The sequence below is a fragment of the Gopherus evgoodei genome, chromosome 8 (genome assembly GCF_007399415.2).
Source record: "Gopherus evgoodei ecotype Sinaloan lineage chromosome 8, rGopEvg1_v1.p, whole genome shotgun sequence".
Classification (NCBI taxonomy): domain Eukaryota; kingdom Metazoa; phylum Chordata; order Testudines; family Testudinidae; genus Gopherus; species Gopherus evgoodei.
In genome coordinates this window covers 102288640-102314498 of record NC_044329.1, presented here as the reverse complement: position 1 = coordinate 102314498, position 25859 = coordinate 102288640, and the positions used below count along the sequence as shown (strand labels likewise).

General features: G+C 47.1%; 1 protein-coding gene across 2 annotated transcripts; it reads left to right on the top strand.

The window, feature by feature from the left end:
* Nucleotides 1–3510: 3510 nt before the first annotated feature.
* SHISAL2A (shisa like 2A) lies at nucleotides 3511–25118 on the top strand. 2 transcript variants are annotated; one of them, XR_004001661.1, is made up of 5 exons: nucleotides 3511–3692; nucleotides 15166–15305; nucleotides 21375–21446; nucleotides 24062–24160; nucleotides 24858–25118. XR_004001661.1 is itself a non-coding variant. In XM_030573174.1 (4 exons), the coding sequence occupies exons 1-3, from the start codon at nucleotides 3511–3513 to the stop codon at nucleotides 21401–21403; spliced, it is 351 nt and encodes a 116-aa protein (XP_030429034.1). In that variant the 3' UTR covers nucleotides 21404–21446; nucleotides 24858–25118. The 2 variants fall into 2 exon arrangements, 1 of the variants encoding a protein (XP_030429034.1); XM_030573174.1 differs by lacking the exon at nucleotides 24062–24160.
* The last annotated feature ends 741 nt before the right edge of the window (nucleotides 25119–25859 follow it).

Sequence of the window (25859 nt, the reverse complement as noted above, 5' to 3'; positions counted from 1 at the left end):
AGCATGGCAACAATGTGTATACCTACCCCATACAAACTGTTTTATTGATATCAGGTTTATGAGAAATTAAATCATACTAACAATTTAACATTTCTAACCTAGCCAAAAGGAAAATGTCATTAGGGTTAGTGAGGGACAACTGACAAATCCACTTTAATTCCAGCTCAATCTTAGGTCAGTATTGTCAAGTCAACAAGGAAAACAGCCTGAGTGTAAATGGAACGCTGTGTGGAACTGAATATTTTTTTTGGTACTAATTTATTACAATAGTAACTTTGAGTGGAAGAACTCTACTGAATTCTGCATAGAGAAATAACAAACTCTTGAGATAAAATGCTAATATTCAACACAATACAAAAAATACTCATGCCCTATATTTCCTAAGCATATCCCTGACCTATGAATTCTGCAGACAGCTTGCAAAATCTTTATGTCTAACCATTTTCTTTTCCATGTTGTATTCTGAATCATAGAATACCAGGGTTAGAAGGGACCTCAGCAGGATATCTAGTCCAACCCCCTGCTCAAAGCAGGACCAATCCCCTAAATAGATCTTTACCCCAGTTCCCCAAATGGCCTTCTTAAGGATTGAACTCACAACCTTGGGTTTAGCAGGCCAATGCTCAAACCACTGAGCTGTGGCTCCCTTTATTCTGCCCTGAACAAAGACACAAAAACAAAGAAGGGAGAGTAAAGGAGGCAGACATAAAAAGAGAGAAATGGACAAAAAGGGAGAAGCGGAAGAGAAACAGAGACCCAGAGGGAAAAAGTGAGAGTGGGAGCTCAGGTGTTGGAAAAGAGAAAGCAAAAGGGGAACAGAGGGACAGAAAATTGCTTCTAGCAAATAGACTTGTAGTTGGAATAAATTCCAAAGTAAAAATGCCCTTGTCTAAAACTGTGGAGTCTCTCCACATTGGGAAGTTGTATGTAGTGGGTGTGTGTGAAATCTTCCCTCCTAATAAAATACTGCAAACCTCAGGCATCCAGAAATCATGAGTTTTGTTTAAAAACCATTCACAATTTTGTAAAGTTGGTCTCTTTCTATTTGGATACTGGGTCTGAGCCTTTAGGGTTCACATTTTCCTATGCAACCACAAGAGCTAAACACTGAGATTCTCATATGATGCCAGGAGCTAGGGCTTAAAGAAAAACAGCAACTATTGCAACCATGATAATATCATGAGAGATGGAAACACTAGTGACATAACTGAAGTGAAACTTCCAGGTTCTGGCAGATCTTTCTCTCCTCTCTTAGGGTATATCTACACTATAGGCACTGCAGTTATGCTACTGTAGCGTAGACACTTAATATAGTGATGTAAAGGGTTTTATTCTGTCACCGTAATAGATCCACCCCCTCAAGAGAGAGTAGCTAGGTCAATGGAAGAATCTTTCATCTACAGAGCTGCTACATCTACAGTGGGGATTAAGTTGACCTATGTCACACAAGGTTTTTTTTGTGTAATGGTTGGGTATACTTTTCCGACTTACACAAAATTCGAGTTACGCAAGGCGTGCTGGAACAGAGCGCTTGCGTAAGTTGGAAAGTGTCTGTATATAAATCCATGGTATGTCCACATCTTTAATACTGTGTGCAGTTCTGGTCACCCCATCTCAAAAAAGATTCAGAGAAGAGCAACAAAACTGCCTTTAAAAAAGAATTAAATAAGTGCATGGAGGATAGTCCATCAATGGCATACAAACCCATGCTCTGGATATCCTTAAACCTCCAACTGCCAGAAGCTGGCATGGATCACTCAATAATTGCTCTGTTCTGCTCATTCCCTCTGATGCATCTGGCAGCAGCCACTTCAGAAGACAGGATACTGAGCTAGATGGACCAATATGGCCATTCTTATGATACTTCCGTGTAACTGATGCAGTGATATGCACCTGAGTTTTCAGAGAGTCTGAAACAACTGCTTCATTAACTTCAATATGTGCTAATCCCAGGGCTTGTGTAGGCTAGCATAAAAGGTGTATTTTAAAAACTTTCTAGCTAACATGTTTTTAAACCCTAGCATAGGTAAGGCAAGTAGCTTTATAACATGTGTTAGTGGGTAGATATGAACTCTTGGTTCCCCCTAGGGTTCACTCAAAACAAGCCCTGAAATAATATAAACTACAAGCAGAATCATTTTGTTTTTATTGAACACTTTTACACTCTTTTTACACTACACAAAAAAGACAAGACTATTTCCTCTCTTGGAAGGTCACTTATAGGGCAGAGAATCTTAGGGCTTGAGCCAGACTCTGCTGAGTCTATGGTAAAGATTCTATTAACCTCAAAGGGTTGTGGATCTGGCTTTTTATGAAGGCATGCTGAACTACAGGTGATATTAACCCATAATGATTTGGGGATCTTAAAAAAAAAGGAGAGGGGATGTTTTGACATATTTTTAAAGCTTTGCACTTTCCCTTTGACTTAGCTTTTTGTTCGGATCAAGAATTTATCTCTAAGATTTTTAAGGTAAAAAAAAACCTAGAAAATTCAGTACAATGTACTGATGAAATGCTATTAACAAATGACCAGAGCTGGGATTTTTTTCCATATGCAACTGGTCTCCAAACAACATAATTAACTATAACATTCCTATATACTACTGAAATGTATTTTTTCAGTGTAATGCTTATGACTACCGTAGTCAAATGTTCATGATTCATATTTTGTGTCAAGTGCCTATAATAAGCTTATCTTCAGGCTTTCTTTCTAGATACGCTGACATGTCTAAAATTTAACAAAGATAACAAAATCCATCTGTCATTTGCCACACTGGAGGCAGAAATGCTCTTTGCAAAGTTTGAGATAATACGTCCTCCGCAGAGGTGGCATGTTGGAAGTAAAGGATAATTATAAATACTGGGTTGTCTGCAGCTGGGATTGTCCAGCTACATCAGATGTCTACATCATGACAGTTGTTGGAGCTGAAATGGTTTTGGGTTAAAAGGGTTATGTTTTGCAGAAAAAGACAATGATTTTGAATAGTGAAAAGTACCCTAAGGGGTGAACAAATGTCCCTTTCGATTATAAGCAACTAGTTTCGTCTATATGGATAAAAACTGTCAGCATAACAAACATCACTGCAGTGAAAACTCCCTATCTTCGCCATCTGGGCTGCAGAGGGCAGTGGGACGAGCGAAACAAGTTTTAGGAAAGTCTTTGGACTTAATCTTTCCCTGGTGTAACCCACGTGCAGGGAGGTTCGGGCCCCTTGCAGACGATCCAACCCGCGGGAGAGCGCAGTGCCTTCCCAGGTGAGCTTCCCGGAGCTGTCCTGTAGGGGAGCCCGCGGATTGGCCAGGGCTGGAGGCGGATGGGATGACATTGGCCGGTGCTGGGAGTGAGACCCCGCCGCACCGGGAGCTGCGCTCCTCTCTCAGGGGAGCAGCCTCGGGAAGAGGTGGAGGCGGGCGCTTGCCGGGCAGGATCTGCCGCGGCTCCCCACTGCGCGGCGCGCTCCGGGGCCGGCGGGGCGGACAGGGCTCCCGGCGGTATCCCACCGCCGCACCATGAGCTCCGACTGCACCAGCTACCTGAGCGCCTCCGGGGCGCTGGTGAGCGGCTTCGGCTGCCCGCGGGCGGACGGCGAGGCGAGCGCCGTGTACTGCTGCGGCTTCCAGGACGTCAAGTACTGCTGCGATGACCCCAACAGCTTCTTCCCCTACGAGCACGGCTACATGTGGTGGCTCAGGTGAGAGCGGCTCCCTCAGCCGGCCACGAGGGCGCAGACCGACCCGTACGGGCGTCGGGCGACTGGGGGGGGGGTCCGCGCTGGGCAAGGGGCACCGACTGACCTGGCCGGGGGCCTGGCGAGGGGGGGGGTCCGCTCGGGGCCGGGGGCACAGACTGACCTGGCCGGGGGTCTGGCGAGGGGGGGTCCGCACTCGGGGCCGGGGCACAGACTGACTGGCCGGGGGTCTGGCGCGGGGGGGTCCGCGCGCGGCCGGGGCACAGACTGACCTGGCCGGGGGCCTGGCGAGGGGGGGGTCCGCTCGGGGCCGGGGGCGCAGACTGACCTGGCCGGGGGTGTGGCGCGGGGGGGTCCGCACTCGGGGCCGGGGCACAGACTGACCTGGCCGGCGGTCTGGCGAGGGGGGGTCCGCGCGGGGCAGGGGGCACAGACTGACCTGGCCGGGGGTCTGGCGAGGGGGGGTCCGCGCGCGGCCGGGGGCACAGACTGACCTGGCCGGGGGTCTGGCGAGGGGGGGGTCCGCGCGGGGCAGGGGGCACAGACTGACCTGGCCGGGGGTCTGGCGAGGGGGGTCCGCGCGCGGCCGGGGGCACAGACCGACCCGTACGGGCGTCGGGCGATTGGGGGGGGTCCGCGCGGGGCAGGGGGCACAGACTGACCTGGCCGGGGGTCTGGCGAGGGGGGGGTCCGCGCGCGGCCGGGGGCACAGACTGACCTGGCCGGGGGTCTGGCGAGGGGGGGTCCGCACTCGGCCGGGGGCACAGACTGACCTGGCCGGGGGCCTGGCGAGGGGGGGTCCGCACTCGGCCGGGGGCACAGACTGACCTGGCCGGGGGCCTGGCGAGGGGGGGTCCGCGCGCGGTCGGGGGCGCAGACTGACCTGGCCGGGGGTCTGGCGAGGGGGGGTCCGCGCGGGGCAGGGGGCACAGACTGACCTGGCCGGGGGTCTGGCGAGGGGGGGTCCGCGCGGGGCAGGGGGCACAGACTGACCTGGCCGGGGGTCTGGCGAGGGAGGGTCCGCGCTCGGGGCCGGGGCACAGACTGACCTGGCCGGGGGTCTGGCGAGGGGGGGTCCGCACTCGGGGCCGGGGCACAGACTGACCTGGCCGGGGGCCTAGCGAGGGGGGGTCCGCGCGCGGCCGGGGGCACAGACTGACCTGGCCGGGGGTCTGGCGAGGGGGGGTCCGCACTCGGGGCCGGGGCACAGACTGACCTGGCCGGGGGCCTAGCGAGGGGGGGTCCGCGCGCGGCCGGGGCACAGACTGACCTGGCCGGGGGTCTGGCGGGGGGGTCTGCGCTCGGGGCCGGGGCACAGACTGACCTGGCCGGGGGTCTGGCGAGGGGGGGGTCCGCGCGCGGCCGGGGGCACAGACTGACCTGGCCGGGGGTCTGGCGAGGGGGGGTCCGCGCGCGGCCGGGGGCACAGACTGACCTGGCCGGGGGACTGGCGAGGGGGGGTCAGCGCGCGGCCGGGGGCACAGACTGACCTGGCCGGGGGTCTGGCGAGGGGGGGTCCGCGCGCGGCCGGGGGCACAGACTGACCTGGCCGGGGGCCTGGCGAGGGGGGGTCCGCGCGCGGCCGGGGGCACAGACTGACCTGGCCGGGGGCCTGGCGAGGGGGGGTCCGCGCTCAGGGCCGGGGCACAGACTGACCTGGCCTGGGGTCTGGCGAGGGGGGGTCCGCTCGGGGCCGGGGGCACAGACTGACCTGGTCGGGGGCCTGGCGAGGGGGGGTCCGCGCTCGGGGCCGGGGGCACAGACTGACCTGGCCGGGGGTCTGGCGAGGGGGGGTCCGCGCGGGGCAGGGGGCACAGACTGACCTGGCCGGGGGTCTGGCGAGGGGGGGGTCCGCGCTCGGCCGGGGGCACAGACTGACCTGGCCGGGGGTGTGGCGAGGGGGGGTCCGCAATCGGGGCCGGGGCACAGACTGACCTGGCCGGGGGTCTGGCGAGGGGGGGTCCGCGCTCGGCCGGGGGGCACAGACTGACCTGGCCGGGGGGGTGGCGCGGGGGGGTCCGCAATCGGGGCCGGGGCACAGACTGACCTGGCCGGGGGTCTGGCTAGGGGGGGGTCCGCGCGCGGCCGGGGGCACAGACTGACCTGGCCGGGGGTCTGGCGAGGGGGGGTCCGCGCTCGGGGCCGGGGGCACAGACTGACCTGGCCGGGGGTCTGGCGAGGGGGGGTCCGCTCGGGCCGGGGGCACAGACTGACCTGGCCGGGGTCTGGCGAGGGGGGGTCCGCGCGGGGCAGGGGGCACAGACTGACCTGGCCGGGGGTCTGGCGAGGGGGGTCCGCGCGCGGCCGGGGGCACAGACTGACCTGGCCGGGGTCTGGCGAGGGGGGGTCCGCGCGGGGCAGGGGGCACAGACTGACCTGGCCGGGGGTCTGGCGAGGGGGGGTCCGCGCTCGGCCGGGGGCACAGACTGACCTGGCCGGGGGTCTGGCGGGGGGGGTCCGCGCGCGGCCGGGAGCACAGACTGACCTGGCCGGGGGTTCTGGCGAGGGGGGGTCCGCGCGGGGCCGGGGGGCGCAGACTGACCTGGCCGGGGGTGTGGCGAGGGGGGGTCCGCAATCGGGGCCGGGGCACAGACTGACCTGGCCGGGGGTCTGGCGAGGGGGGGTCCGCGCTCGGGGCCGGGGGCACAGACTGACCTGGCCGGGGGGCCTGGCGAGGGGGGGGGTCCGCGCGGGGCCGGGGGCACAGACTGACCCTGGCCGGGGGTCTGGCGAGGGGGGGTCCGCGCTCGGGGCCGGGGGCACAGACTGACCTGGCCGGGGGTCTGGCGAGGGGGGGTCCCGCTCGGGGCCGGGAGCACAGACTGACCTGGCCGGGGGTGTGGCGAGGGGGGGTCCGCAATCGGGGCCGGGGCACAGACTGACCTGGCCGGGGGTCTGGCGAGGGGGGGGTCCGCGCGCGGCCGGGGGCACAGACTGACCTGGCCGGGGGTCTGGCGAGGGGGGGTCCGCTCGGGGCCGGGGCACAGACTGACCTGGTCGGGGGGTCTGGCGAGGGGGGGGTCCGCGCGGGGCAGGGGGCACAGACTGACCTGGCCGGGGGTCTTGCGATGGGGGGGTCCGCTCGGGGCAGGGGGCACAGACTGACCTGGCCGGGGGTCTGGCGAGGGGGGGTCCGCTCGGGGCCGGGGGCACAGGACTGACCTGGTCGGGGGCCTGGCGAGGGGGGGTCCGCGCTCGGCCGGGGCACAGACTGACCTGGCCGGGGGTCTGGCGAGGGGGGGGTCCGCGCGCGGCCGGGGCACAGACTGACCTGGGCGTTGGGTGAGGGACGGAAGGTGCGCGCGGGAGGCGGGGGCTCAGACCCTGCAGCCCTACCTCGGGCATTACATGCTGGGCAGGGGGGGGCATAGGCTCTCTTACTCCACCCTGGGTGCTGGGTCGGGGATACATGCAAGGGACAAGTGTCAGGAGGTAGCCGTGTTAGTCTGTATCCACAGAACAACAAGGGACACTGTCACAACCTCCACCACGCCTTGGGCAACTGGGGTACCTGCAGGGATGGAGTCACAGGAGACTTTCTACCCTGCCGGGGATTGCTCTCAGACTGGGACAGCGTGAAGGAGATTTGAACACTGAGGAGGATGTTAAATGTCTCATGGAAAAACACTTTTTCTGCAACACAGGGAGAGTCTTTAAAATGTGACTGGGGAAACTAATCTCCTGTGAGGGAGCATCCCTCCCACCTAGCAGCTCTGCACTTGTTATCCTGGGCCTGTGAAAGGTGCTATGTTTGTTCAGCTTAATTTGTGTGAAGTTTGTTTTGATGGTATTTGCTTGCACCCTGATATTTTTAAGCTCTCTTTCTTCTGAGGACTGTAATGGCAGAATTACAGTTATTAAAATTAAGGGACTTTTAAAAAAAAAACTCTAGGTACAGGATAAGAATTCAGACATAATAAAATCTGTACTACAGCTGATGAAAATAATTCAGTTGAAGCGATTTGCAACAAACACTGAGATTTTTATTGATTTTTTTTTGCAAAAAGGATCTACTTTTTGTGGAAAACTGAGGGTTTTTTGTTTTTCCAAAAATGAAAACACAAAGTTTTTGGTTTTGGAAGGGCACTTTTAGTTTTCTGACAAAATGTCAACATTTTCTGTGGAGATCCCATTTTCTGCCCTGATCTTTACCCACTGCTGTAAATTGGCTCATAGGAGACTTTTTTGTCAATTTTGGCTATCCACTTTCAGATGCCACTAGTAAGATCATAGCAGTTAGAAAAGATGTGTTGGGTTGAGTCCATATGTGCTTCTGTGAGACCCCATGTTCACTTTCTTTTTGGAACATGCCTGACTCTCTCCCAACAGTGTTTCCTCTTTGTTCAACATGGGGAATCTGTCTGCAGCTCCTTGAAGTGTAAATTGAACTGTTAAATGTTTGAAAATAGTTTTATTAAAGTTAATGTTTTAAAATCAAATTTACACAAGTTAAGAGGGAAGATACTGTACATCTGGGGTCAGGCTTGGATTATGGGGGTTGCAAGTTAAGGGGGAAGGTACTGTACATCTGGGGTCGGACTTCGGTTCTGCGGGATTGCAAGTATCGGTTACAAGGTTCATGAGGTACATACATATCACATAACCACCATAGATCCAGCTTGGAGTGTGGGAGTTTTTAAAGCATCAGTGGATAAGTGGGCTCGGGTGTGCCACCCATGGAATGTATTAAGAGTCCAGGTCGATATTGGTGTAGAGAATAAGTACATGGATGGGGTGTGTCCTTTGGTCCGTCAGGGTTATACAGCACACTGAAAAGAAAGGAAACTGGGATTGTGTAAACTGCTTTGTGCAAAAGAAGAAATTGTGGAGACACTAAAAACGGTATATTTTGTTTTGTGCAGTAGAAGACTAATGTCCTTTTGTGCAGTAAAAAACAGAGGGCATAATTATATGCTTGCATAACTCTATTGGAGTCAGTGGAATTACACCAGCAGGGAATTTGATCCTGAAATCAACAGAATTACAACAGTAGGGGATTTGACCATGAAGTCAGTGAAATCACAACAGCAGGGAATTTGGCCATAAGTCTTGAGGATGACCCTTTTTGTTCCTTGGCACCCTGTCACAGCTACCAATTCCAGCTAAGAAGGTTTGGTCTGGACTCCATCTATACCTATGAAATTACAAAACCATATATAAAACTATCAATATCTCAACATGCCTTGGAGCTGCTCCCAGAGACTCCTGCTTGCTGGGAAGGGGGCGGGGCGCTAATGTCAGGATGTCTCCCTCCACCCCTGCTCCTGCACCCCGCTTACCCTTTCTCCATATAGAGCAGGGAGGGGACACGGGTGACGGAGCGCTTGGGGCAGCAGCTGCTGTCTGAGTTTCCTGATCCTCTTAAAAAGACAGTGCACTTAAGAGTGGGTCAGCTTACTTAAAGGGGCAGTGTGCATCTCTCTGTCTCTCCCACACACAAGGTGTGTGTCTGTCTCTGTCTGCTATGCTGTCTCCCCTCCCTCCTGTTCGTGCTGCCTTGTGTGAGAGGCTACATTAACAACGTGTTAACCCTTGAGGGCTCAGCTGAGTGCTAGTTCGTCATTTAGCAGCAAGGCATTACCTCTTCCACCTTCTAACTTCACCACCTCAACTAAGCTTCACAATCATCATAGCTGTGAGCAGTATTAAATTGTTTAAAACGTATACTGTGTGTATATATAATATATAGTTTTTTGTCTGGTGAAAAATATTTCCCTGGAACCTAACCCCCCCCTGCCATTTACATTAATTCTTATGGGGAAATTGGATTTGCTTAACATAATTTTACTTAGTCACATTTTTCAGGAACATAACTGCAACATTAAGTCAGGTGTTACTGTAGTTCTATCCCAAAAGAGTTAAAAATGTCTAGCCACTGAGAACAGTTGGACTTGTTTGTCTTTGTTCCAGAGCGGAATCTATATCACATTCATTATCAAGCACTTTTAAAACAAGTAACTTTTAAACTAATCTTTCAAATGTTTCTTCTAGTTCTGGAGCACTTTTAAAACAGTTGGGATCATCACCATCCTTTAAATACTGTGGCTACTAGGACTTAAAAATTATATAACATTTAAAGGGCCTGATTCTCTACTGCTTTAGCCCTTGTGCAGTCACGGTGGTGCTGAGAGTGGGTGCAAAATGCTACTGCTCTGATTTGGTAAAATTTTGTCCCACATTACACTCTGCACTCATGTGAGTGACTGCACCAGGGCTAAAGCAATGTAGAATCAGGCCTTACATCTTCAAAGCAATGCACAGTAATCAAATAATGAATCAAAATCCTATTATAAGGACCATCTCTAAAATATGACTCTGCTTTGGCTATTCATTGCTGTTCTGCTTGAAAATATAATTCAGAGAAATATTGTTTTCATGATCTTTTTTTGCAACCATGTCTTTACATGAACCTGGGGAGCGATTGAGACTAATCTGAGTAAGCTAAATGCATGATGTATCCATATGAAGTAGTTAGAGGGTAACTCAGTTTTAATTATGTTTGCTCTATAATACGTACTATTTTAAATATTCAGCATTCTAAAAAAGTGCTGCATAATGAATCCTCCCAATACATTTAGGAGGAGGTGGCTGGCTCGCCAAGAGCACACAGGAAGTTGGGTGTCAGAGCTAGGATTAAAACTCAGAAATTCTGTCTCCACGTTCTCTGCTCATTACACTAATCCTCATGCCTCTCTAATCATTAGTAGTTACCCTTCCTAACATTTGCAGGACAATTTTTTTTTCTGTGAGTCTGTTCCATGGTTAATTATAGAGTCCTGAACATCCATCATGAGTGTTCGATGTTTTCTCTCACTGATTTTTTTAATTCCAGTTATTTTTCTTTGTATTTGTTACCCACTCCTCACCTCTTTCTTTCTTTCATTTTGTTACAGCCTCTCTGTTTCTGTGGAATTTTGCTTTCCCTCCCACCAAGCTCAGTTGCTTTCTCATAGCTTATTCGTTACTGAACTCTTGCTTGCTGTGTTTTCAGTCCTCATTTTCCTTTATTGAGACCTCATCCCTCTACCTATTTCTCATTCTCTCCCTGACTTCTTTTCTCACAGATGCTTTCACACTTTATTTATTTTGGCCTTTTCTTTCATGGCTTTTATTTCCTTTCACATCAGAGCCTGGCTTTTATTACAAAGGATTCTGTGTATGAAAGTCTATGTAGCTGAACCAAGGCTTATGTATCTTTATGGATTTATTGGCCCCAAACCTGAACTGTTGCTGAGGAATGCTCTGTGTAGTTCAGGGGAGAAGTGCAAAGGTGTCTTTATTTAAGCCACCTTTGTGTGCCCTCAATCCTGGGTTGATGTACACCAGTCTTGTACCATCGCATAATTTAGCATGGTGTTAGTCTGCTCTAAATTGTGACAACTCCCCATGGCTTAACTGTTACAACTGCTAGCTGTACCTATGCTCCTTTTCCCTAGCCACTCCCCCTGCACTAGCCTGTGAGAGGGGGTTGGGATAGGAGCAACTACGCAGGTTCTAGGCAACTCAAATATCCTCCTTTGTGGATTGATCCTCTGACAGCCATTTATGCCTGCTTTAAGGCAGCCTTTCATGAAAGGCTCCTTAACAGATACCTATACTGTGATGCTTGTACTCTTGTTTCCCTTAAAATTTTTATTGTGTGTGGCACTTAATCAAGAGAAAGTAAATACAAATCACTAATTTCTTTCAAATCAGTGCCCATGAGCTAATGCATGGGTTAACCAGGAGTGGGAGCTGAGATAACAAAACAATTAATAATTTGTCTCTGTCCAGCATCTCAGATCCAGGAACTCCTCAGCAGAGTTTGTATTTTCAGTAATCTTGATTGGTGCCTCCACAGGAAGCAAATTAAAGAAATACCAAGGAAGAAAATAATATTTAATAATTTTGCTTATGAAGTATATATTTATTAAAACCTTGGAAGTAATTTACTCTGGATTTTTATGGTTTTTTTTAATGGATTACTTGCTTTTGGACCTTTTAATGAAATAATAATATTAAAAAAGAAACAATCTATTGCAGATTCTAACTTTGTATCAATTTCTAATGTTCTTAATTAATGTTAGTCTCCAAGAGCATAGTTGCCATTTCTATAGCTAACTAATTTGCATTCTCTTTCATCAGAATTCTTTTGGATAGCGCTGATTATTCTTGCTGAAGTGTTACTTCCATTCTGAATCTCTGTTTTCCATAGTGTTAGTAAGAAGACATGGGCTACAGCATATTAATATGCTGCTGTTACACAGCTGTGCATCTCTATCATGCCCGATCTAGCCAGTACACTGGAACAGATGACATAGTGTATGCATTAATTTGAGAACTAGCCAATTGAGACTCAATCCAGATGAGACTATGAGATTGCTTCCACTAATCTAACAATCAGAAGTATTGGTAAGGATTATATCTGCATCTCGATTGCCATTTGTTATGCAAAATTAAGGTTACCACCAGACAGTTATCCAGCAGTTGGGGGCGAAAGCACTTTTTTACATCTGTGCTTATCTAGAATACTGTGCACTTCCCTTTTGAATGTCCTGTGATCATTATCTATGCATCTTCGGGATTATACTATTGCAACATGCTGTGCATGTGCCTACAGTTTGGGACCATTCAGAAGCCAAAGTTAGTGCAAAGTAATTGTTGAGTAGTGTTGCAAACTAACAGCTCATCACACCAGTGCTCTGCACCTGCTGTCTGTGGGCTTCTGGGTGGAATTGAAAGTGGCATTTTTCGACTTTTAAAGCCCTAAATGGTTGGAACCTGGCCATCTGAGAGATCCCCTCTTTCCTTGTGTGATACCACTACAGCTGTATCAGTGTGATACCACTACAGCTGTATCAGTGAAGGCACTTGAGTTTAATACCACATGGCTTAAAAGGGAGGGATGAGAGTAGCAGAACACTTTCTGCAAGTGGCCTTTGGCTGCAATTCACTGCCCTCAACAGTTCATATTAATTCTCAGGTTTGAGGGGAAGGCATGGGCTGTTATGCAGGTCATTATTGTTATTTTGGCATCTTATTTTTGGCAGATGTTATAACATTGTTTTTAATATTGTTTTTAGGAAGCTTTGTTAAAGTATTAGAGCTGAGGAAAAGTATTTCCAAATAATCTAAATATGTAAAATTCATAAAACCTTTAAAAAAGTTTTGTACAAAACCAGATTTTTGTGTTTTAGAAAATCAAATTTGTCATGTAATCCTCAATTGGACGGATGTCTTTGAGATGTTTGAAGGGATCTAGCTGTGAAATATCATGGTTATGGATGTCAAAAAGTAGACTCAATATACAGTGTCTTCGTTTCCAACTAGTTCCAACAAAAAAGCAGCAGCAAGGTGCTATTCTCCAGATCTGATTGTGATTGTTCTCATAGCTGCAAGCGATTCGCTGATTCTTAGTGATAAGTTATAAGGCTAAGATTTTGTCATGAGTATTTTTAGTAAAAGTCACAACCTGTCCATGGCTTTTACTAATAAATACCCTTGACTAAAATTTAGCAGTTCCTGCGGCCCTGGGACACTGCTGTGGGAGCCCAAAGGCCAACAGCTAGCCCCTGCACTGGCTGCAGGGGCTGACAGCCCCCAGCCACCCCTGTTCTGAGACCCCGGGGACCACTGTTCAGGCACTCTCCAGGGCCAGCTGCCCCAGGGCTGCTGCTCGGGTGCTTCCCCCGGGCTAGCTGCCCCTAGGACCGCTGCTCAGGTGCTCCATGGGCCGTCTAAGCAGCTGTCGGTGCGGCTAGCCCTGGGGTAGCCCCTGGGACTGCTGCTTGGGCACTCCCCAGAGCCAGCTGCCTGAGCAGTGGTTGTTGTGGCTGGCCCTGGAGCTGCACCCGGGACCACTCCTTCAACACGCCTCCGGGGCTGCCCCTGGGACCACTACTCAGGCGCTCCCCAGAGCCAGTCACCCTGGAACCACCTGAACAGCAGCCGGTGCAGCTGGCTCCGGGCGGCTCCAGCTATAGCTTGTTCGGCTGGCTGTGGGGCGCCCAAGGAGCGCCTGGTGAGGCTAGCCCCAGGGCGCCTGAGCAGCTGGGCCCAGGATCAGCCTCACTGGCCATTGCAGCTGTGAAAGTCACAGTATCTGTGACTTATCGTGACCGAATCACAGCCTTATTGATAAGAGGGGGCTGGGACGTGGCAGTGTTTCAGATGTAGAGAGCTTCCTTGGTGTCATGCTGTTCTATACCCTTTTACCTGAGATGAGAAATGCTCAACACTCTTCCTGCTGCAGTAACCCTCCTTAACATTTCCATTTTTACCCTGAATGGTGGTTTGCATGAGCCATGTAATTATAGCACAGATGTACTGTATAAAGACATGTCTCTTGAGATGATTAAATGATGGGTGTGTCAGTACATTGCAGCTGAATAGATAGTAGCTGGATGCAAATGAATTAATATTCAGTTTTACACTGCTCCTTTGCAGCAGTGAATACTGACAAAGGGCCTACAAGCAGCAAATTGCTCTGCCTTAAAAACTTGTTACATTAAGACAGAGGCATAACAGGGGCATAAAGTTCCACTTTCCCCTGCAAAGCTACTAGCAAAAAAGAATGGTGCTGTTTGAATCATTAAATAAACTCGAATAGCCCTTTTTACATACAGTTCAGAACCAAAAGGAGAGAAGCCTGTGACAAATGTATATCTGCTATATCAAACATGTTCCTATTAGGTTTTAAAATAAGTGTATTTTCTTGAAGTACAAAAATTAACCTTCAGTCTAAAATATTTAATACATTTTAAGTTCCTTCAGAGAATAGAGTCAAGAATGAAATATTTGCATGGACTCCTAAGCAACCTTCTAGGAGGTTGGGAGCCTTTTCTTTATAGTGCAACGTCGGAAGAAACATTTTTCTTTCATCCTTTAAATCAAAGTTCCATGGTAGAAGTGCCAATAAAATCACGGAAGATTGGGTTAAAAAGAAATGGTGAAGACAAGTAATTCCCCAGTACTTTTTATTGATTTTTCTTGTTAGTGTATCTTTGATGTTATCTGATTTTATTTTTAAGAAGCCAGGGTAATTCCTTCCAGCTGTTGCACACACAGGAACTGATTGCTGCAGTAAATGATGAGCATTTCCCAGCACAGAACATACATTTCTTGACCTTTTTCTGATGACTTGTTTGGAGACAGGCTCAGGACTAGAGAGTTATCTCACTGATACCAATTTTACATGGGTGTTGCTTCACTGGAGTTACTCCTGATTTACATCACCGTAAATGAGAGCAGATTCTGGCCCAATAAGCACCAGGTAATATGGTAAAAGCACTCAGCTGCTGTAAAATGGCTTAGGTCCACTGAGGAACTTTACACCATCTAAGGATCTGGCCCTAAATCTGTGCATATAGTAAAAATGTAAGATTGTTTCCCTGCCCTATTGAATATAGGTAATCTCCAGATCCAATGTTGGCCATTTGTTTGACAGGCATCACAGATTAGTATGTACACTTAATCACTTTGTTTTCTCTCTTCTCAGTGTTGGTGCACTTGTGGGTCTGTCGATAGCAGCGGTGGTCCTGCTTGCTTTTATCATCACAGTGTGTGTTCTCTGTTACTTGTTTATCAGTACGAAGCCACGCAGCAAGCTGGATACAGGTTTAAGCTTGCAGACAGCCGGTAAGATCAGCTTTGTGCTGTAGACATCATCTGCAGCAATAAACTTTTACTCCATCAAGAATTTTAAAACCCAACTAGGGATCCATCTGAGCACCTAAATAGCCTTAAAATCTGTCCCTAAGAATACGTGTACAGCTCGGTAAAACACCCATAGTTGGTCTGTGTCAGCAGACTTGGGCTCATGGGGCTCACGCAACGGGGTATTGTAAAATCTCAAACCATTCCTGTTATAACTCCTTAATTAAAGACTATGCAGGAAATTCTGAGAGTTTTGTTTTTAACTATATCTCTGGGTATTTAAAATCCCCATCACAGAAGAACATCTGTTATGCTGGATTCGCCTTCACCAATTCACTGATGGAGTAAATCTTTATCTCGTCAGGGTAAAGGCTCTTGCAGGGTTCCAGAGCCCATGTTGTAGCCCAAGCCCGAACAGCTACACTGCAGTCTTATAGCTCCGCAGCCTGATTTATGGGTGTTTTATTGTAATGTATACGTACCCTTTGTGACTTGGCCAAGGTCATACAGGAAACCTGTGGTGGAACATCCTTTCTTTCAAGTAACCTGTCTTGCCTTTATATAGAATCTTTGCAATAATTCCTCTGTGAGAGGATTGTTTATCTCTGTTGTAAGGTGTGGCCAGGCCACTGCCTCAGTTGATAGTGTAGGTCAGCCCTCTGGCCAAAACCCAAATGTCTTCTCCTTTCTGGGGCCACAAACGCCCAAAACAAATTCCAATCTAGAGCCTTACATTAAACACTCTCCTGCAGGAACTTTTAGTTTACAGGAGTAAAGGAAATTCAGTTACAGTCCATGTTGTTGTTTTTTTAAACACTACACTGTCCTTGTGTATATAAGTATTAACCCCTTCAAAATTCAGGACTGGGGGAATCAGTGGAATCTGTGTGTGAGAGGGGTGGATGGATACTGTTGCAGCTATGGAGGAAAAGGGGAGTTTAAGCTGTGAGGAGTGAGAGGTGGGCAAGGGAGGAGAGGATCCAGGCAGGCAGGACAGCAGGGGAGGAATATGGTGGAGCATAGCTGCTGCACCATTTCATAGGAAGGTGCAGCATATTCTCCCCTCCATGGCTAATTGGTGGGGAAAGGAATCAGCAGCTCTACCCTGTCCCTTTTGAAGTAACTGGCATCCCTGTGGTTGAGAGCAGTGAGCAATCCGTGAGCTCCAGGACTGCAGTTGTGGCCACTTCTGCTCAGCAGTAAAAGAATAGTTAAAGGCTCCTTTTACTCTCCCTGCATGGCCCACCAGTCTGATAGGATTTTAAACAGTTCAACTATGTGTATTCACCATGTACTCTTGCTCATATTAGCTTGGACAATTTTCTAGGTCAGGCTATCCCACTCCATTGCAAAGTGGTGATAATAAATTACATTTTATGATGGGCACTAACACTGTCCTTTAAATCTGAGCCTCTATTTAAGCCTCCTGTGATGTATTCAAACTCAAACTACAGGGACCTCTGGGATGGAATATGGAGACAATTACAGACTTACAAATTACTAATGAGGGCTTGAAAAGAATTATTTTTAATACAATAGTTAGTTATTTGTTATTACAAAATTAGGAGATTGGACTAGGTAAGGTTTCATAATTTCATTTTACAAGGGAAAGCCTTGTAGCCTGAAAAATAGCACATTGACTTTTGTCTTCCATTATTAAAGATCCCTAATGTGGATTGTTCAGATAAGCCAATCATTTGTCTGTAGCTGGTCAAGAATTTTTTGGCTTTTTTGCCACTCCAAGTGGTGAAGCCTCCTCCTCCTCCCCAAAAGATAAAGCCATGATCGGCGACAGCTCTACCATGCTGCTTCATTCCTCGGCGGCAATTCACCTGTGGGTCCTTCCCTCTGAGAGGGAGTGAGGGACCCGCCGCCAAAGACCTGGACATGCCGCCCCTTTCCAATGACCACCCCAAGCACATGCTTCCTTTGCTGATGGCTGGAGCGGCTCTGCGCACCCCTTGGCTTGAAGTGGTTTCCATTATATACAGGGTTTACAGTTTGGTTTCATGGCTTTCAGCACCCCCACTATAAAAGTTGCTTCAACACCCTTGCAGAGGGCACAAGAGCCAGATATGGAGGAGGTGGGGACGAAGGGAGTCAATTGGGACAAGAAACTTGCAAGGGGGGGAGGGGATTGGGACTGAAAGCTTGCAAGGGAAGGAGAGGGAAACTAGGACTGGGAGTCGGGGTCTGGGGGAGACTGGGAGTGGATTCTGAAGGAGATACTAGGAAATGGAGAGGAAAACATAGTAGGAGGACTCGGAACTAGTAAATTTGGGAGGGGAGTCTGGGAAAGGCTGGGCACACTGATTAGGACTGAGAACCAGTGGGGTAGGGAGAAGAAGATGATGGGGGAGAGGAGTCATATTTGACAAGGGGCCAGGTGCAGGAGGGAGAATAAGGACTGGGTAGGCAAAGACTCTAGAGGAGCACTGACAATGGATGAAGAGCCTGGGGAGGGAGTTTGGGAGAGGAAGCCAATGTGGGTGGGATGAGAGCAATTGGTGGCCACAGTGGTAGGGAACTGGACTGGCTAGGTAAAGAGTGAGAAAAAGGGAATTGTGGGGGGGGGTTTGGAAAAAGCTGGGTAAAGAGACTGGAACTGGAAATAAGGGAAGATGGGATGGAGGAGTCTGGAGAAGTGAGACTATGACTGGGCAAGGAGACTGGAATGAGTAGCGTGAGGAGTGGAGATTGGGACTGTGTAGGCAAGGAGAATGGGGCTGGGGTGAAGAGACAGGACATGACAGAAAGGATCACAGCTAGTGGGAACAGTCATAAGAGTGTGTCCACCAGAGCACACTCCCCTCCTGAGCAGGGACTGGAACTCAAGATTCCTGAGTCTCACAATTTTTCTGTTGTCAGCAAATATCTATGAAACTTGCTGGCAAAGGGTGTGTCTCATCCCCTCTAGTCCACAGAAGATGACAACCTACTACTGCTATGAGTTACTCAATTAGCTTAAGTGGCAGAGGTCTGTACAGTACATCTAAAGGTTCCAATCCTCTTGGTGATCCATCTGGGTGTCACTAAGATGCCTCATGTTGAAATTTCTGTTTTTCAGTTTGTTTTTTGTAAAACCCTAGGAACACAACACTATTTAAAAGAATATTATTATGGTTACAAAGGCAAGCAGTCAAAAATTAGGAAATACTAGAGCAGGGGTAGGCAACCTATGGCACGCATGCCAAAGACGGCACACAAGCTGATTTTCAGTGCCACTCGCACTGCTTAGGTCCTGGCCACAAGTCTGCGGGGGCTCTGCATTTTAATTTAATTTTAAATTAAGCTGCTTAAACATTTTAAAAATCTTATTTACTTTACATACAACAATAGTTTAGTTATATATTATAGACTTATAGAAAGAGACCTTCTAAAAACATTAAAATTATTACTGACACACGAAACCTTAGAGTTCATACATGAAGACTCGGCACACCTACTTACTGAAAGGTTGCGACCCCGTGTACTTCGCATTAAGATGTGCAGATTGCTGGCTGTGCAATCAGTTAGAATAACTGCCATTTATACCTTGAAAATCTCCCCTTTAATCTGTCTGCAAAATGATGGTAATATTTCCTGTGTTACAGAGTGATTGTGAGGCTTTATTGCAGAGTGCTTTGTGGCCATTGAGTGGAAGGTGCATAATAGTGCAAAATATATTGTAAGTTTTCCAGTTTTTCCAATCCGTTTTAAATCAAGCACAGGGGAGTTTCTGCTATAGGTATTTCCTTAGGAAACTGTTCTGCAGTTTAAAAATCTCATTATTAGCAGAGTTTTCCTTATAATCTAAGCTATAGTTTCCTTTGTGAATTTCACCTCATGACTCCTAGTTATGCCACACTCTGTGCCACCCTAAATAACTCTTTTTTTATCTTCATTTTCTGCTGTATGTGGAGGGTTTATCAACCAGAAACAATAGAGGAATAGAAAGACTTGGGTGGATTAGTCAATCTCAGGATGACTGTGAGCAACCAATGTGATGAGAGCTGTGGAAAAAAAAAAAAGGCAAATGCAATCTAGGCCTTGTCTACACTGCCACTTTACAGTGCAGAAACTTACAGCGTATGGGGTGTATTTTTTCACACCCTTGAGCGAGGAAAGTTGTAAGGGTGTGAAAAACACACCCCAGAGCACTTTAAGTTTCTGCACTGTAAAGTGGCAGAGTAGACTGTGCTCCTGGCGCTGGGAGTTACTCCCCTCGTGCAGGTGTGTTTATACTGGTGCTGAACTACACAGCCATGTTAAAGTGCTGCCGCAGCAGCGCTTTAATGTTGCTTGTGAAGATATGCCCTAAGCACGTATCTTGTGAGATATTTCCAGTAGAGATATGGAAGGATTAATTACATTGTACAGGACACTGGTAAGACCTCATTTGGAATACTGTGCGCTATTTGGTCACCCATGTAAAGTTTTGTTCAGACTGGAGCAGGTGCAGAGAAGGGCATTGAGGATGATCAGAGAAAGGAGGACCTATCTTACAGGAGATGATTAAAAGAGTTTGGCTTGTTTAGCATAGCAAATGAAGACTGAAAAGGAATATGATTGCTCTCTAAATACATCAGGAGAGTAACACCAGGAAAGAAAAAGGCTGTTTAAGATGAAGGACAATGTTGGCACAAGAACAAATGAGTATAAATGGCCATGGATAAATTTAGGCTGAAATTGGAAGAGGGTTTCTAACCATCAGAGGAGTGAGACTTTGGAACCGCCTCCCAATAGGAGTAGCAGGAGCAAGAAATCTAACTGGTTTCGGGATGGAGTTTAAGAAATGGGATTATATGACACAGGTGCCTGAGGTAGCAGGGACTGGACTTGATGACACAGGATCACTCTTCCAGTCCTATGTTCTCATCCTGATGTTTATCTTTTTTTAACATGTGTCCCTCAGTTATCACATCATAGGGTGTGCGTACACTGCAATGTTAGCCCAGTATTAGTAGAACTTGAGTTAGCAGAACCTGCGTTTGTTAACTTAGGGTTTGAGCAGCTATACTTATTTGTAACCTTAGGTTAGGAATTGTTAAACCTGGGTCCCAAACCAAAGCTCTGATCTCTACACTGCATTGTGCAGCGCCCAAAGTCCAACTCCCCATATCCCAGACTTCCTTACGCCCTCCCAAAATGTGACCTCTCTAACCCTTTGTTCATGGTGCAGTGTGGGAAAACTTGATTGTCCACCAAACTTGACTGTCTAGAGGACAAATAAAGTCACCCCATGGCATTCTTATGGAGACTCACAGAGAATGAATCCAGTGGGGTTGCATTTACACTGAAAAGCAATATGGCTTGAACCCTGGGTCCCACCTTGACTCAAAGGATGAGACCTTCTACTCATGTGAGGTGCTGGGACCCTCCATGCCTGGGTTGGGGTGATTTGTGTGTAGATAGAAGTGGGGCTAGGCTTGAGCCTGAGTTTGAACCATGGGTTTACACTGCAGTATAGACATACCCATAGAGACTAGAGACCAAAAAAAGACCTCCGCTATCAGGTCATCTAATCCAGTGGCTCTCAACCTTTCCAGACTTCTGTACCCCTTTCAGGAGTCTGATTGGTCTTGTGTACCCCCAAGTTTCACCTCACTTAAACCACTTGCTTATAACATCAGACATAAAAACACATAAGTGTCATAGCACACGTTACTGAAAAATTGCTGACTTTCTCATTTTACCATACAATTATAAAATAAATCAATTGGAATAAAATATTGTACTTACATTTCAGTGTATAGATATAGTGCAGTATAAACAGTAATTGTCTGTATGAAATTTTAGTTTCTACTGACTTCACTAGTGTTTTTTATGTAGTCTGTTATAAAACTAGGCTACTATCTAGATGAGTTGATGTACCCCAGGAAGACTTCTGCATACCCCCAGGGGTACCACTTATTGAGAACCACAGATCTAATCCATGCCATCCTCTCAGCTAGTGAAAGGTGGTTCCCAGTAGTGTGTTTTGTAATGCTTTGGGCAAGCTATACATATTTATTTATTTAACCGAGAGAAGCATATTGCTGTTTGTTTTACTGAAATGTTTTTGTTTTTCAGGCAGAGAGACTAGAGGGAGTTCCTTTTGAAATATAGAGGCACTGGACGAGATTCCCACAGTGCTGCAATACAGTAGGTACAGTGAGACTGTAATTCAGCTTAGTTCTCTAAGCAATGCGGTGGGCACAGTCATTTTTCAAAAAGCTATAAATTCCTAGGTGGATTTTTAGGATGTTGAAAAATGATAATGGCAGAGAGTGGGTAACTTATACACTAATGACCCCTTATTAGCGGGTCTGCTTTACTCACCCAGAAATGCTCCTTCATAGTAATATGCTGAGAGAGAGAGCATTCACCTCATACTGTAGTTATGTTAGTGGCCAGGAGGCACCACGGCTCACTTATGAGGCAGCCAATGTGATCTTTTTTGGGAAAAGATTCTTTGATGATGAACAGGTAAAAAGGCATTTGTGTAAGAAAAATAGAGTCTTAAATATCAGATGAGTAGTTCAGCATTGTTCTGTTTTACGAGTATACAGTCTGTACTGTTGCTATGCCAAATCTTAAATTGAAATGGAAGGGAATCTTGCAAAAACCCAGGTTTCTCATTCTGACTTCACTGCATGCTGAAATTGTTGTAAAGGGTCAAGTTTTCTGCCTCACAGACCAAGCTAGGAAGCATTCAAAACATAATGAATGTGCTTCAGCTTTGAGAAGGAATTTATAAATAATTTGCAGACTATTAGGTGAAATTAAACACAATTCTTCTTTTTGCTTGGAGTGAAAGCTCATGGCTAAGTATCTGTAGAATGCGTGCAAGGCTATGGACCAACAGTGTCTATCAAAAGGGAGAGGGAATCTTTATGGGTCAGCAAGTGTCCTTGGAACAACAAGGCTATGCAATAAACACACATACAAGCAGTGAGAAATCCATGCCTTATGTTACTTTACATCCAATTTAGCAAACTGAACCAAATGGTATCTCTGTGCATTTCCCTTCAGCAGCAGCATGAAGGAGGTTGGCTTGTTTTGCCACTTGTTTTTTGTGTTGAAATATTTATTATGACACAACTCATTTTGAAATACAGCTTTGTACAAAGCCAAAAGACAATTGCTTCCTATTGTTGCAAATTAGATGGTTTATGGGAGGATAATGCCACGGTAAGATTAACAAGGCGCCTGAAACTAGAAAGTCAACCATAAATAAAAAAATGATTGTTTTGTCTTATTCTTTTCATTACACTGTGGGTTCTAAGATTAAAAGTCCCTGCAGCCCACGTGGCTTTAAGCAAGTTCCTCAGGTAAAAGTTTACTTTGAGTTCAATGATTTATTCTGAGGCAGTGAGACCTAGTGAACAGATTATGAGCTAGGACCTCATAGGTTCTAATCCTGGCTCTCATACCAACTCCTTATGTGCCCTTGAGTAAGTCATGCTTTCTGCCTCAATTTCACCATTTCTGACATAGGGATGATAACTCCCTACCTCCCAAAGGTGTTGTGAAGAGTAACATTTGTGCAGTGCTCTGAAATGTAGCATGTTAAGTGGTGTTACTTATTGAGAGGGAGGAAAGGGAAGAACCATGTGGATTAGACCAGGGAAAAGACACCTAATTTGGGAAGGGGGACTTCAGTGAGTTTGGAGTTCTAGTTCAATTTTGATAAAGACCCAAAAATTCACAGATTAACTGAGCCTCTTGAGTCTATAAAACTGGGCTGGAAATACCATGAGACTTTCATATGAGGCTTCTTGTGGGATTTCTGTTTGGATTGGAAATAGGAAGAGCCTCTCAGTGTTTAGCAATTTTGCTTCTAGCTCTGTCAGGAATTAAGAGAAAAAAAGGAAGTATTTGCCGTGAAAGTGAAAAGTAATGTGGGAAAGTTATCTGAACTTTTCTGAACCTCAGCAAATATTTGGTTGAAGTTTTGGCAGGAAAGTGGGGTCGGATTGGTTTCCCCATCCCTGCTTTAAATATTTTTAAATTCCTTTAGTTGCTAGATTAAAAAAAAGTCATTTATTTACAATAGGTCAGTACAATAGTTTTGATGTCACGAGCTATTACCAGGAGCTAACCCATAGTGGCAGGAATTATCCCCCAAAGCCTATAAATGACCCCAGATCTGTCAAAAATTCCATCCAACACTCCAAACATTCACTTGCCAAAGAAAGCTACAGAGAAGATGATGGATTTTGCTTAATGTGCGTACAGTATTTCACCCATCTAATCCACCCTTTTGAAAGTAGTAGTAGAGCACACCCCTTTTCCCCAGTGAACTGAATTTGGTTTCAAGAACAAGCTTGGGAAAGGCCTCTCAACCCACTCACACTGGCAAGTATTTAGATTATGTTAGTGCAACATGTGGTCACATTCAAAATATAACTCAATTAGATATACTGTAGACTGTGCACTGACTTTATTACTCCAAGAGGCCTGTGGGAAATATCCTTACCCCAGCTAAGTAAGATTAAAACTCCTCAATGTGACTAAAACTTTGCCTTTGGGAACTAAAGTTTTCTCTTGATTTTTAGCCATGCCATGCTGATGACTGTGGAAGAGCTAGCCTTTAACATCCTGTGATGTTACCATACATATACTGTATAGGCATGGTTTTCTTTGCATCTATTTGGCAAGGAGAGAATAGCTGAAATATTAGATAAACTAGCAAAATATCAGCATCAGGTGCTGTGTTTGTGTTTTGATGAAAAGTGCGGGGTAAACAGCTCAGCAGACCAAAATCCTCTGTTTAGCCCTAGAACAGCTACAGATTGAGAAGCAGCAGTGCAAGCTTCCTCCCATCGTCCCTCACTAGTCTCTCTCCTGGAAGGACCATCTCTGGGGGCAAGAAGGTAATTGATTCTTGGTGTCCATTCACTCCTTGGTCACTCTGCCAGGGTTACTTGCAAAGGGATCAATACAGGTAGTGATTTTGTGACATGGACACATGTATCCACTAGAAACTGGACTGAAACTAGCTGTTAACTATTCATGTGCCATTTCAGCCACTTCCAACCTGGCCTTCATTATAATCTGTGATTCACAGATGAAGATTTTTGTCTCCCATTATACTTCCTGTGCATGTCTTCTTTTTTCGCTAATGAGAAATTCTGGTGGGGGAGAGATTAGTGGTCGTAGGTGGAATCTGTGGCATAAAGAATTTGCTGTGCCTTATATTTTATTTTAAAATAGCCAAGGAGTTTGTTATAATCCCTTAACTTCTGAAGTGCCATTAGCAGTGTATGTTGCGGTCTCAGAGGGCGCTGAATATAAATGTTAAACTACACAGTCTTTAATGCAATTATCCTTGGTCATTTCAATCCAAGTATATCCCTAACCTTTATGCAGAGGGCCAGCACAAGACATGGCCATCATTTAGGTTCCACTTAAGCCCTGTTTTGGGTACTTATGTGGATTTAAGTGGTGCATCAGTCTTCTAGAGGCTGTCTGTGCAGAGGTGGTTTTCACTCACAATGAGCAAGAACGAATTTTATAAACAAAATCCTGCTGTTCTCTGTGTATATCTAAACCATCCTTGCTGTTTTCCAGGCATGGAACCACATCCTTTGGAAGGCACTAGCTGAAGCAGTGCATCTGCAGAGCCAAATGGATTCAGGAAATGCTTCCTTAGCCATAAACTGGACTGTGGTAACCAGTCCCCAGACCCTGACAGACTTTCCAGAGGTGTTTTATGGCCACTATAACCACCATTAACATCTCGGGGCAACATGAAGCCATGCCTGGTTATGTGTTTCTTACAGCCATTAATGTGCAGATGTTGTGCTGAGAGGCAATGGTGTATTTTGATTTTTTTTTCCATAGATTCCATCTAGTCTGACCTCCTGCACAATGCAGGCCACAGAATTTCCTCCATCCACTCCTGTAACAAACCCCTAACCTAAGTCTGAGTTACTGAAGGCCTCAAATCATGGTTTAAAGACCTCAAGGTGCAGAGAATCCTCCAGCAAGTGACCTGTGCCCTATGCTGCGGAGGAACGCAAAAAACCTCCAGGGCCTCTGCCAATCTTCCCTGGAGGAAAATTCCTTCCCGACCCCAAATATGGTGATCAGTTAAACCCTGAGCATGTGAGCAAGACTCACCAGCCAGCACCCGGGAAAGAATTCTCTGTAGTAACTCAGATCCCATCCCATCACAGACAATTGGGCATATTTACCTGCTAATAATCAAAGATCAATTAATTGCCAAAATTAGGCTATCCCATCATACCATCCCCTCCATAAACTTATCTGGCTTCAAGACTAAGCTTGATATGTCTTTTGCCCCCACTACTCCCCTTGGAAGGCTGTTCCAGAACGTCACTCCTCTTATGGTTAGAAAACTTCATCTAATTTCAAGTCAAAACTTCCTAGTGTCCAGGTTATATCCATTCGTTCTTGTGTCCACATTGGTACGTAAATAATTTCTCTCCCTCCCTAACATTGATCTCTCTGATATATTTATAAAGAGCAATCATATCTCCCCTCAGCCTTCTTTTGATTAGGCTAAACAAGCCAAGCTCTTTCAGTCTACTTTCATAAGACAGGTTTTCC

Bases quoted from the DNA above. Each gene is read 5' to 3' on its own strand.
- SHISAL2A (XM_030573174.1), top strand. From the start codon at position 3,511: ATGAGCTCCGACTGCACCAGCTACCTGAGCGCCTCCGGGGCGCTGGTG. The intron at 3,693-15,165 runs GTGAGAGCGGCT...CTCTCTTCTCAG, and splicing joins GGCTACATGTGGTGGCTCAG to TGTTGGTGCACTTGTGGGTC. The intron at 15,306-21,374 runs GTAAGATCAGCT...TTTGTTTTTCAG, and splicing joins TTTAAGCTTGCAGACAGCCG to GCAGAGAGACTAGAGGGAGT.